This window comes from Mytilus californianus, unplaced genomic scaffold, assembly GCF_021869535.1.
Source record: "Mytilus californianus isolate M0D057914Y unplaced genomic scaffold, xbMytCali1.0.p SCAF_9, whole genome shotgun sequence".
Taxonomy (NCBI): domain Eukaryota; kingdom Metazoa; phylum Mollusca; class Bivalvia; order Mytilida; family Mytilidae; genus Mytilus; species Mytilus californianus.
The window spans coordinates 98,757,208-98,771,503 of record NW_026262745.1 but is presented as its reverse complement, the minus strand read 5'-3'; the positions used below and the strand labels follow the sequence as shown (position 1 = coordinate 98,771,503).

The 14,296-nt window shown below is 33.0% G+C and overlaps 1 protein-coding gene across 2 annotated transcripts in view; it reads right to left on the bottom strand.

The window, feature by feature from the left end:
- The window catches only part of LOC127716653 (uncharacterized), a 56,570-nt gene that overhangs the window by 22,327 nt on the left and 19,947 nt on the right, over positions 1–14,296 (bottom strand). The window contains exons 2-5 of one of the 2 annotated variants that reach the window (XM_052222899.1): positions 13,956–14,031; positions 12,565–12,717; positions 11,947–12,116; positions 11,117–11,220 (exon numbers count right to left, since the gene is read on the bottom strand). In XM_052222899.1, the coding sequence (XP_052078859.1) occupies positions 11,117–11,220; positions 11,947–12,116; positions 12,565–12,717; positions 13,956–14,031 (503 nt within the window). The remainder of the gene's footprint in view (positions 1–11,116; positions 11,221–11,946; positions 12,117–12,564; positions 12,718–13,955; positions 14,032–14,296) is intronic. The other variant, XM_052222900.1, reaches the window with a different exon arrangement.

Sequence of the window (14,296 nt, the reverse complement as noted above, 5' to 3'; positions counted from 1 at the left end):
ACGAATCAGACTTCCTGTTGTTGTGATGCTGCCCCTGAATTGGTAATTTTAATGATTATTTTTCAGTTTTTGGTTATTATCTTGAATATTATAATAGAAAGATATTAACTGTAGGAGCAAAAATGTTTAGCCAAGTAAGATCTACAAATAAGTCAAATGACCAAAATTGTCAATTGACCCCTTAAGGAGTTATTGCCCTTTAAAGTCATTTCTGCAATTAAGTAAATTTGTTTAATCTTTTACAAAAATCTCTCTCCTCTTAATCTACTTTGCCAAATGAATTTTTATCTCGTAATTACGAGATAGTTTTCTCGTAATTTCGCGATAATTATCTCGTAATTACGCGATATTTATCTCGTAATTACGCGATAATTATCTCGTAATTACGAGATAGTTATCTGGTAATTACGAGATAAAAAACTTCTTATCTCGTAATTACGCGATAGTTTTCTCGTAATTACGCGATAATTATCTCGTTATTACGCGATAGTTATGTCGATAATTATCTCGTAATTACGAGATAAAACTATGATTATCTCGTAATTACGAGATAAAAATCTTATCTCGTAATTACGCGATAATTATCCCGTAATTACGAGATAAAACAATGATTATCTCGTAATTACGCGATAATTATCGCGTTATTACGAGATAATTTTCGCGTTATTACGCGATAGTTTATCTCGTAATTACGAGATAAAAATATTTTTTTTGTGACCCTAATAGGCTTTCGTACTATCGAGACCATCATTTAAGCATTCTGTCTTTGTCTTTAACATCATTCTGCACATTATGGATGAAACAAGTTTAATCTGCACATCATGGATGAAACAAAAATTATTCTGCACATAATGGATGATACAAAAACTATTCTACACATCATGGATGACAACTGGTAAGGAATCTTCATTTTTTTTGTTTAAAGTTTTATATCTCGAATAGTTGTTCATTTTCCTGCAATTTGAAATACATATATTTAGTGTCTATGAATATCAGCACATTAACCAGCGTTGATTAAACAGTGTATAGTTACGAGAATCTCATAAATGATATCGTAGACCTTGCATAATGTTTTTTTTTTATTTGACTTATTATAAAATATTCTTACATAACGGATAAAGCAAAGTTCAAGTAAACAAACTTTTTTTATGTTTTTTCTCTGACTGTTAATGCCGTCTATACATTAAATCCATTTGATATTGGAGGTGCACTGATTGATGTTTTAGTCTTAGATACATGATATTTTATTAGTTGTTATTGGCTTTAAACTAGCTTTCAGTAACTGCAAGTACTCTCAGATCTGTACTTTTTCTTAAGCGTTTTTGTTAGTTGTTTTTATGCTTTGTGTCGATCTGAAGAGTTAAGCCCCTTTCAACTGATTTTAATAGTTTGTTTTTATATTGTGCTGTTACCCAACTGTCCAATTTAGTTGGAAGCTGGGGTGCCCGCAAACATGTATAACCCCGCCACATTATGTATGTGCCTATCCCAAGTCTGGAGCCTTTAATACAGTGGTAGTTGTTTGTTGCTGTATCAATTGAGATAGCCCCTTGGGATTTTCATTTTTTATTCACAATATTAAGGATAATATAAGTTATCTACGTTCATATCCGTAGATATGGATATTTTAACACCCTGAAGTATCCAAGTACACCCTGAGGCGAAGCCGAAGGGTGTACAGGGTACTGAAGGGTGTTAAAATATCCATATCTACGGATATGAACGTAGATAACGAATTTATCCCCGGTCTTAGTCCAAATCTGTCGATTTTTAGAGAAATTCGACCACAAAGTGTAACGTGAAAGCAACGTTTTTTTCATTTTCTAAAAATCTTTTATTGAAATTTGGGAATTTGACATATCTTTTACGGGGTGTAGGGTACTACCTTTGGTAGAACTCTACAGTTAGACAAACATAAGACGTTTTTAATACGGAGACAGAGAAACTGGAGTGGGTCGAATTTGGCGCTCAATGTTGTGAGAGTTACATCATAGACGGTGTGACGTCAACGTGGGTCATTTGCATAGCTAGGTCAGTAGTCCCATTCATAGACAATATGGCAGCCAAGTGATGCATTTACTAAAATGAGCACAAATGATCGACAAAATAAGTTAACATCGTTAGTGGATTACATATTTAATTACAGACATCATGAATAATCTACAGAATTCTATATTTCACAAGGAACAACCATGGAACCTAGGAAAACGCGCGTGACGTCCATCGGAGTAATGGATAGCAACGTCCGGGTTTATGGGTTAGCAACACCCAGGGGCTATGGGTTTTGTAACGACGTGCGTTATCCAATCAAAATCCTAGAAATATACTAAGCCGGGGATAACAACTTTTTAAAATAGGAATAAGAAGATGTGGTATGAGTGGCAACGAGACAACTCTCCATCCAAATCACAATGTGTTAAAAGTAAACAATTATAGATAAAATTACGGCCTTCAACACGGAGCCTTGGCTCACACCGAACAGCAAGCTGTTTAGAAGGAGATTTTGCTTATACGTCAATGAGACAGCAATCCAACGACATAGATAACCAAAAGACAACTGAAGATGTTTGAAATGTCTTTGCCATAAGAAGATACAAAAAAGAGTTATAAAACCAGAGATACCGTGTTGAACCTGCGTTGCTGCATGCAATCGATTGAAGTAACGTGTAATGATGGTTGCAATAAACCATTAGATATTATGGACCCAGCCATTTTATGAAGATAACATGGTATTCAGAATTAAGAGTATTGCTAATCCTGATCGGTCGTTGTGTACAGCCGAAATCTATTATTACTAGACACTCTGCAATATACCAAAGGCAAAATAATATATTTTCCTTAACCCTAACATAACTGAGAAGACTTTTCTACGTTCAATTTTTAAGCGCAGAATTGATAGGCAAGGGCGATAAGTACAAATTGCGTTAAGAAAAGCCATGGAAACTTATATTTTTTGGATTAAAAAATACTGTCTTAATATTTTTCTTTAATTCTAGCAAGGTTTCGTTTTAAAAATCAACTTTCTAAAGTCTGTAGCTCGAAAAAAGCTTATATTCTCGCCTATTGGAAAATTAATAGTATTTTGAAACCTGAAGCATATGAATAAAATTATTACATGTACGATGAGTAACGTAAAATTCAAACTATCAGCAGACAGGAGTTGGTTGCACGGCAGATGTTAGAATTACTTACACGCTAAACTCAACAATATAATGCTCCAGACCATTTATGAAATAATGCGCTTTCATAGAAGCAAAGAAAAGTTTGACGAATATTTTTGTGTACAATAAAGTGGTATAAAATCTTAAACTATCGGCTACATTTGTAACAGGAAGGAGCTGCACGGCAGATCTAAATATTGCTTAAACGTTACATGAAATTATTAAACGTGTTGTTTTCAATTTTTTACATCACTGGGTCGATACCTCTGCTGGTGGACTATCAGTCCCCGAGGGTATCATCAGCTCAGTAGTCAGTACTTCGGTACTGACATGATTTATAACCAACCTTTCTAAAATTGTCCGTTTATAAATTTTGAAATTATAAAGAAACTAAGGTTTCAACTCCCTCAGGCAAAGTTGACCTTAGATGAATTTGGCTATTTGTTTTATGTATTTTTGTCATATAGCTCTTCAACTGTTTCGGTACTTATACATCCCTCGGATTTCAAATTTTTGCTTTGAGCGTTCCTGATGAAGGTAAATCCAGAAAAGCGCTTCGGACGCATGAAATTATTAAACGTGTTGTTTTCAATTTTTTACAGCTCAATATTATATCAATTGAAGACCAAATGTAAAATCATTCTATTATAATTGTCTAGTTATAAAATATATAGGCTGCACACAATGATCAGGATTAGCCATACTCTTATTTCTGAATACTATGTTATTTCATTAAAGCCAAGACAATTTTCTTCCCAAGGTCTTTCTGACGGACGGTCGAACGGACGGACGCACTGAGTCGAGCTATATCATTTAGAAACATATTTTAATTCAGATTAACAATTTCAATTCTCATGGTGCTTTTTACAGTGTTATGTTAATAATCATTAAAAAATAAACGAATTAGTTAATACAATACTGATTACATAAATGAACGATGTACAGAATAAAAAAAATCATATAATTACAGATAAATTTGATAACATTTTCATGGCAAGTTTACAGAATAAGCATTATTTTTAAAGATACAGAAAAATGCCGTAATAAAAGAATACGGATATAAAGGAACCCTTATTCAGACTCTCTCAAATAGACCTCTGGATGTTGTTTGATCATATCTGTGTCGTTGGCTTTATCTCTAAGTAATGTTTAGCCCTAATCTCCTTTTATATGCATTCACACTATTCTATTTACATACCTGTTTTCTTTCTTATTGTTATTGTGAAGACTTTGAAGCGTGTCAAACGATCTCTTCAAATTATAGTACTCCCATGCAGCATCAGCAGCTTCGGAGCAATGCTCCATGCGGGATTGCAATGCAGTTATCAGAGCATTTTCCTCCATTGATTTCTTAAATTTGTTCTTAGAGAACAGATTATCTTCCTCGGAGTCAGTCTGAAATAAAACGGGTGTGCATCGTAAAGATTAAAGTTAATGTTGGTAAATTATTGAAATGTGCAATCGGGAATTTTACAATACAAATATAAAGATCTTGGCAATCATAGTCCACGGTTACGGCAGCCATTTTGAAAATTTCAAAGTTGAATGCCAGATATATAAATACCAATTAACATTTCTGTAAAATTTCGTTAATTATTGAAGATTTTGCTGTTTCCATGACAAGAAATTCTCAATTCAAAAATCTCATCTTTACTTGCCAGTTAACATTTGTATTAAGTTTCATTAAGTTTGAAGCATTTTCAAATTTTTGACATTTTTGCTGTTTTCACGGTAACGATGACCATTTCCAAAATTGTAATGACAGATGTGGCCATCGGTACAAAAGTGTTATCTTTACTTGCCAGTTAACTTTTATATGAAATTTCATTAAGTTGGGGGCATTTTCAAATTTTTGACATTTTTGCTGTTTCCATGGTAACAGCGACCATTTCCAAAATTTGAATAACAGATGCCACATTGGTACATGAGATGGAATCATCCAAAACCTGTTTATTGTGGACAACGACATCGAATTAAAATTTAATAATTTTAGGTTTAAGCATACTGAAATAATTTACCAAACTTCAAATTTTACTATTTCACATTTTTTTCGGTTTCAATGGTAACGGTAGACAATTTTTGGTTCCAAATCGAAAGTTTGTGTACTTTGTTTTAGTGATCAATCATTTATATTGGTTCCATTGGCTCTGAGTAAACCCCCCGGACAAAAAAGGTGGAAGATTAATAATAACAACAACAACAAAATGGAGGAAAACAATAAGTCACCCGACATTGTCGATCGGGTGACATAAAAAAAAAAATGAAACGAAGAAAAAGGAATATGTCACCCGACATTATCGATCGGGTAACATAATAATCAATCAATACCGATTCGTTAATTTCTTGGTCGTCCATCTTATCTGGTTCGTCTTCAGACATCCAAAGAGAAGCATTCCACATGGCCCGGAAGTGAAACCTAGCACATGCACCTTTGATATGCATTCCAATAGCCGGAAACAACCCTCTCGAAGGATAAGTGAATTGTGTCGATCCAATCTGAAATTATATGAGTTTACCTTTAGTTAATAAAATTAAAAATTTCATGAAATAAGCGTTAAACGTTATGAATACCCCCTCTATCACCCAAGTAAAAAATCATTCTAGTTTAGAAATGAAGACAGTCGGGTATTTTTGGACAAATTACATTTTCAACAACATGGCGGCGATAATAAAATAAACGGTACCAACATTACTGTACCAGATGTGCATTTTGACAAATTAAGTCTCTTCAGTGAGGTATCCAGTCATTTCGTACCATAACCATTTCATACCATTGCCATTTCGTACCCAAAATTACCATATCGTACCATGAATTTGCCACTTCGTACCATGAACATTAACCATTTCGTAACATAAGAAACCATCTTGTACCACTATATGGAAAAAAAAAGATTTACCATTTCGTACCATATGGAAAAAATGCTGTATCATTTCATACCATATGAAAATTGGACTTTACCATACCATACTTGGTACATGAAAAATATTTCATTTGATGAGTTATCTATTATAGACTAATAAAAAGTAAATGCTTATTCCTTTCTTTTGCGTTGAGGACACTTACAACCTGCTGAATACTGGATAATTCTAATCTCAATGGCTGCTTGTTGTTTCTTCAGCAGTTAAATCAGGGTCTAGATGTTCGGGTGTGGGTGTTCTACGTGGTTCTTAAGTTTATGATGCCATCCTTCTAAGTGGTTGTTTGTTCTTGGGCCTACTGTTTCGTAATGGTTCGAAACTTGGAACTGTGCAGCCTGCTTGCATCCAACCAATAACGCTGACCTATCCATAGAATGGCCACCATCCCAAGAAAGTGAAGAAATAAAAAAAAAATCCTGTTCGCACATTCTATCAAATGGTAGTCAATTAAACATAGGAAAACTTATCTTCAGTACTGAATTATGAATACATTTGAAAATAGCATACAATGGTACGAAATGGTAAACATTATACATGTAATCTTCCATATGGTACGAAATGGTAAACATTATAATCTTCCATATGGTACGAAATGGTATACATTATAATATTCCATATGGTACGAAATGGTATACATTATAATCTTCCATATGGTACGAAATGGTATACATTATAATCTTCCATATAGTACGAAATGGTAAACATTATAATCTTCCATATAGTACGAAATGGTATACATTATAATATTCCATATGGTACGAAATGGTAAACATTATGATCTTCCATATGGTACGAAATTGTTTTTGTTAAGGTACGAAATGGGTGGTACAAAATGGTTATGGTACGAAATGACTATGATTCTTCAGTGATGATTGAGTCCAAAATATTTGAAAATGTAATACATTAACCAAACGTTGAAGATCTGACAAAACAAAACCAAAAGAGGATCAAACCGGTATCCACATTTGGTCAAGGAATCAGTGCTTTGCACGAGGGAGATATAAACATTAATTTAGAATTAATTCCAAAATTCTACAACAGCAAATTTCATTATAACAATCTCGGGTGCGAATTCGAGAAAGGTTGTTGTTCTTTCCGCGATTTTTCCTCAAACTTCATAAATGAGCTACGATTTCCCTCAAATTTGTATCTGAAGATCATACTATTACCCGCAAATTGGTAAATCTGTACACCGAAATATATGACAATAAGTAAAACAAATACGCACAAATAACATGAATAGCATTCAGGAGTTCATCATGTAGCACCTACCCCATATTTGTTAAAAAGGTAAGCTCAGTGAAATCATTTTGGTGAAGTAACTTGGCACGTGTTGTCAAAGACGTTAAATCATTGGTATTGTTTTATTTTGTTTTTCTGTCTTTCATTCACTTTTATTGTGACAAAAGGCATAAGGGTTTGGATGGGGTGCTTCATTTCTCTTCGCTAATTTTTTAGGCCATTTTCCTTTTTTCTTTATTTTCTGCCCGTTATTCTCTCTTCTCTTTTTTTCCCTATTTGCTCTATTCTTTATATTTTTTGCCCTTTATTATGTATTTTTTGCCATATATTCTCTATTCTGTAAACCCCATTCAGACCCTCCAAAATAGAAGACAACCATAATCGGTCTTACATTCACATTTGACTTATGTCTTACATTTATATAAAGGGTAGGCTAAACAAAAGAGTTTTTTGTGTGAGTTAAGATGGACAGTTTGTATTGCATTTGTTTTCATCGTAGAACATTTCATTGGTCGATTATCCTAGGAAATGATAAATTATTTAAATGAAATTACCTTTTCACCGTTAATTGTAAAGAAGACATCCACTTCGGAGTTCTCTAGAATGTCGGTTGAAGGAAACACAATACCACAACCAATGATATCGCCGATATTTGCTTTCGGACCAAATATGGGACCTTTGAAATCTGATTCAAACAATCTATGGAAAAATAAAAACACTCATTTGTCAAAATATTGTACATTGAGTTTAAGAATACCATTTCTGACTAAAAAGGTATACCTAAGATAAGTGACTCTTGTACATCACAGGAACGCTTGTTTCGGTCGTTTGCATAAGTATATTCTAAGCCTCTGAGTACCATGGCTTATTTTACTTCTAGTTCACACCAGTACGTAAAGAGCAGTTTATCACAAACGCATCATACTGACGTAAAGATTGATCTCCCTGATACCAGGTTTACACCTTTAAATAACTAAATTGTTCTATGGCTATTCGATATATGTTCAAATTGTCGTAGCCACAAATCCATCTTGGTTCATTTGACTATGTTTTACTTGATTGTTGTTTATATTAAGATAAATAGTGTTGAGTTCTTTTTGATTTATGTCTTTGTTCTGTCTAATCTGATATTAGGTATGTCCCGTGATCGAAAAGGGACGAAGTACTGCCCACTACACGTTCTGGCTGGTGTTGAAACTGACCCCTCCCCTCCTGTCACCATTTTAACAGCAATCCATTTACACAAAAATCAATAGACATATATATATTCAATATCGGTCCTTCAACAATAGACAAGTGTCACTTCTATAACAAGCTCGAAATCGTTCCTTTCCACGTGTCAGCGAGCGCAAACAGTTGAAAGTCAATATAAACTCGTATAAACCTAAATTTAGAATGAATGACGAAAAGTTCAGCTACAGGGACTAACATGTTATTCCGTAATAAACTTAGAAAAGTATTCTTTAACTAGTTATAACAATTACATTTTATTCATATACCGAGTAATCCTGTTTAGATTGTTCTGTTAAAAGCTCTCATCTTTACATATTTCTCAAAGCTCTCGTAAAAAGGCCATGCAGACAGCCATCTTGATTGACTGACTGAGTATGAACACATGGATTGGTTAGCATCTATTAAGGAACATCCCTATCGTTGTTTAATTGCATCTCCTATTCTGGCTTGATTTTAAATAATAAAAGACCGTTTTACGACCATGGTCATGATATTTGATTGTATGGAAAATAATAATCGTCTTCAAGAATATATTACATGTACTTGGTATATTTAATCTCATTTGTCAGACAAGACTAGACAAGTCTGACCAATATACATATATATATACATGTACCTATTTACTAACCATAAGAAAAATAGAATATTTGTAAGAAGAAGAAAATGCCTGTTTTCTTGTTTTTGTCTCATTTTTTCCAGCTTTAGAAATTTCAAAGTGTCAACGAACCATGACGGACAAATGACGTTTAGTGAAGGGAATGGGTCAGATATCATTTTGTCCTGTGAAGGAAGCTTTTAAGGGGGCTATAAATTAAATAAATCAAAGATTTCGTACCTCCCATGATCAGCATGAAAAGCTACAGACCCTTCACGCCAACCAGGAGCTCCATGTACACCATATGACTCAGAAACAACTCCTATCCCTGAAATACAAAACAAATTTAGTATTATATACATTATAAAAATAGGTATTTCTTTTATTGAAAATTTAAAGAAAACGTTAAAAAAACTCTTTTTTTTTTATATCTATGGTCATTTTTTAATGTGTTGTCTTTCCTGTTAAATTGAGAGCATGCGTAGAAAATATTTCCGTGAGATAACGGTAATACAAGAATAGGTAATTCTTTGACTGTAAAATTTAGGAACATGTGAAAAATAAAATGTTGACGTAGAGATATGTCGCGCCTGTATGAAATGTTGATAGTACAATGTTAATAAAGATACCTTTTCAAAAGTTTCAAAGTAAATATACTATGAATCAGTTACTAAGAAAGCAGCGCCAAATAATCACCATGGAATTAAAATCTGATAATGCTAATACAACTGCATATCAAGTATGATTGACCTACCATTGTTGGTTCCCCTTAAACCGAATTTAATCAATATTTTGAAAGGCTTCAGAATCTTCTCGAGTGATTAAAAAAAACGGCAATCAAGACGGGCATCAATTTTATCATAACTGATTTTCCATAACCTTACGACCACTGGGTCGATGGCAACGTGGTGGAGGTTTCCTCCCCGAATGTATCACCAACCCAGTACTCAGAACTTCTGTGTTGACACGAATTATCATTGAAATGGTCATTATTATAAATTATCTATGTACAAAACTTTGAAATGTTGGAAATATTACCGAAAGGATGTTCTATCCAAGAAATAGATTTTCTTAGCTGTATTTAGAAAAAAACCTTTCGAAATTTTGGGTCTTCAATACTCTTCAACTTCTTACTTTATTTGGCCTTTTTTAATTTTTGTTATTCGAGCGTCCCTGATGAATCTTTTGTGTTTACGAAACGCGCGTCTAGCGTACAAAAATGTAATCCTGATATCTTTATTGAGTTTATTCCTAACTGCAAGAGACATCGTAGACAATGAGTGCAAAAAATAGTAGTTTTGTGTTACTGCAACCTGATAATATAAATAGTATTAATTATATTATTGACCCGTCCGTCCGTCTGTCAGTCCGTCAGTCATCTTCTTGTCATCGCAACTCCTCTGAAACCACACAACAGGATTTCATGAAACTTTGTAGATTATAAGGGCATACTATGTAGACGTGTATACCGACAGGAAATCAAAATTCTTTTTTTTTCTAGGAGTTATTCCCCTTTGGACTTAGAACTTTGGCCTAAATATACTATTGCAACAGTTTGTCATCGCAACTCCTCTGAATTCACACAACAGAATTCCATGAAATTTTGTAGATTATAAAGGCATACTATGGAGATGTGCACATCGACAGGAAATTGAGATTCAATTTTTTTCTAGGAGTTACATGTATGCGCCTTTGGACTTAGAATTTTGGCCTAAATATACTACTGCAACAGTTTGTCATCGCAACTTCTCTAAAACCACACAACAAAATTCCATGAAACTTTATAGATAATAAGGACATAATATGTAGATGTGCACATCCACAAGAAATTTTGTATCCGTTGACTTTTGTAGGAGTTTGAATTTAGGAATCTGTTAAGATTTTTTTTGCCCAGTGACAATGTGGTACCGTGGGGTATGTGAGCGTGCTCACTAAGGTTCTTTTAGTACATATATAAAATGCTTACCATTAACACCCAGGTTTACAATTTCTACTTCAAAATAGTTATTTTCTTTTGTTAGACGTCCAGCAACGACAGCTATTCCTTCGGAAAAAATTCCACCTTTGTTGCTACACAAATAAAAAAGTTTTTTTCCATGCATGATTTGTGATCACAGTTGTAGGAAACCTATCAATTTCTTACTTACTAATGTTCTACAAACGCGTAAATGAGTGTGTGGATGGGAGTCACTCATTTCTGTATTCTTTATTTTTTTTGCCTATTATTCTCAATTCTTTATATTTTAGCACCTTATTATTTTTTATTCTTTATTTATTTGGACCATTTTTCTCTATTCTTTATATTTTTGCCCATTATTCCCTGTTCTGTAAACCCCCATCCATACCCTCTTAAATGACCAACACAAGCAATCTGAAAAACTACGTTTCTGTATAGTCTCCAAGGAAAAAAGCTCGTTATGAAAATTTAATTTACCTCTTCAATTGAGCTTAAAATTGAGGTTAAAGCCAAATGAAATTTGTCAGACGTTAACATATATACTTCTCGCTGCAAATAATATATGCAGTAATTGGTACCATATCATACATTTTACCTTAGAGTTATACCTCATCCTGGAGAGTTAACCTGACCAATGGCGGATCAAATCAAGAGCAATGCCTTATGGAATGTGTCTAGCTCTTTGCAACCGATTAAAATGACCTACATGTGTCATGAAACAGGCTTCATTCTTAAAACGTAACCTACATTGTATCGACTTTAGCTTGAAAATGAGGTCAATGCCATATGACACATGTAAAATTACATTTATATTTCAAAGTACCTGGAAAAATACATACCTTATTGTAGCACCTTTAATTTCAATGCAGTCATGTGCTTTTTGGAAAATTCTATTAGTTTTTACATCTGTCAGTTGTTTTCTATAGGAATCATGGTTAAGAAAAAGACAATTGGTTTTCTTGACATATTTCGATGAAGTCCTATCTTTGTATTCAACAGCAACCACACGCTACAAGATATGTAATCTAGTACAAACCTATAAACAATATAGTCTGATAAAAGATTTTGATATTCAGTGCTTTATTTCAGATTTTTTTTAAATATTAGTTTCAATTTAAGGAACATTGATATATACCTTAAAAAGACTCAACCGAATGTAGAAAACAGGGAGGATGGATACCAAATACAAGACTATCTTTTTTTTTTCTTAAAAAGTTACAAAACGACAAAATTCTGGTGCTCAAAATTGTCTATAATTAGGACAAGGGAGGATATTACCTGAATTGTCTTCTGCATTTTGTTCGACAGAATAGTTATATTCATCCTGTCTTGTACAAGATTATTTATTTTCAGTTCTAATCAGGTGCAAAAATATTTATTTTCAGTTCTTACCAGGTGAGCTTATTTATTTACAGCCCCCCCCCCAAAAAAAAATAGATGTTTGTCCCCTAATATACCTCTTTTGTCAATAAATCCTTCAGTTCATTTTCTTTCGCTACCAGCTTTGCATAAATTAGTTCTGCTTTCTGTTGTTCACTTTCATCGTCAAAATTGGTAACATCTGTTATAAAGTTGAGCAGGTCTCCAGTTACATGTTGTTGTTGAGCAGCCTTTTAATATAAAAACATGACAAACAATTAAAATGCATGTTGATCATTGTCGAACTGTATTTGTTTCACTCACGGGTTCACAAACTAAAAGTTGTCAAATCGTATTGGAAGTTAAATACTAGTATTCGAGAGTCTGTATCATATACTTTAAGCATTCTACAATTTTTTCATATTTTCATAATACCCAAAAGTGTATTTTAGCAGTTCATCTTGCTGTTGAAGGTTCGCATTTTTATCAGGACTTGTGCAATTGCGAATTTTACATGTTTTTGAATAATTCTGCTTCGGGGATAATTGCTAACCAAATGAACTAATTTGTATCCGGAAGACAATACATAGCTCACCTTGCCGAACTCCTTTATTTTTAAATTTTACGATGTGTAGTACAAACTGTACATATCAACTCATTTGAGATTTGAATGCTTCTTTTTGTAATTTTCTTGGGATGTAAAATCTTTGACCGAGGCACATTTTGTAAGAAACGTGGAAGCTAAAAATGTGCGCACGATCAATGCGTTTACAACTTTTGAAATTACAAAAGGAAGCTGCATCCAATTCTTATAATCATATTATTATTCTGCAACCATAAAATAAACAGTTACACGTATCAAATGTTTCGTTACATTTCCTATGCATTGTTGATACGTTGTAATGAAAAGAACGTATTGTCATGAATGCTGTGTTTTATTGGGAAATAAAATCTGATTTTGGAATGCCTCGCCATTATTGTCAGACAATCAAAATTACGCATTGGTGTGAAACATAACTTAATGTAATATACTTAAATAAAGGTCTGCTATTCAGATGTATAACCTGCAATGTGTGTCTTTTTGTCGGAATGTTTGTCAATTGTGTTGGTTCTTTTGGGATTAGGACTATAATACCATACCATTTATTATCTTTTAAATCTTTGAAAACTTTTAAATATGGTTATTTAATAAATCAATGCTTTAAGAATTGACCAATCATTAAATCAATCCTTGAATAAACTAGTGTTGTTACAGGTTTTATAGACTTGATATGATTTCCGGAAAATTATAGATCTTGCAAAAACAAGGAATAAACTTAGAATATTCAAACATTGAAAAATAAAAACATTCTTCATTGCCATTTAAAATTTCCTTTATTTTGTACAGTTTATAACTTGGCATATTGCAAATACACATGTATATTATTGTTAAAAATGTATGCTGACCTTTAAGTCATTTGAATTTCATAATTATATAAACTATAATCACCGTTTGACCTATTGCTGTTGTAGAACCGTCTCCATCTGTTTCCAAACTGTTTTCATCACTAAGTCTTGAATGCATGCTTTGGAAATGAAATCATATCCAATATAATATCACAGTAAAACTGTTATGATTTTGATTAATAAATGTTCTTATGTTTAGAGGAAAATAGCAATTTATTAGAACATTTGCTTGTTAACTTAATACCAAATGTACCCTTATTAAAAAATGTGCCAAAAAATAAAAACTTCTGTATAGAAATTATTTTGTTACCTGTTTTCCAACTGTTTTGAAATACAAAAAAAAAACGCTTGATATAAAATGACTGATAATTAGTTCCTCACCAG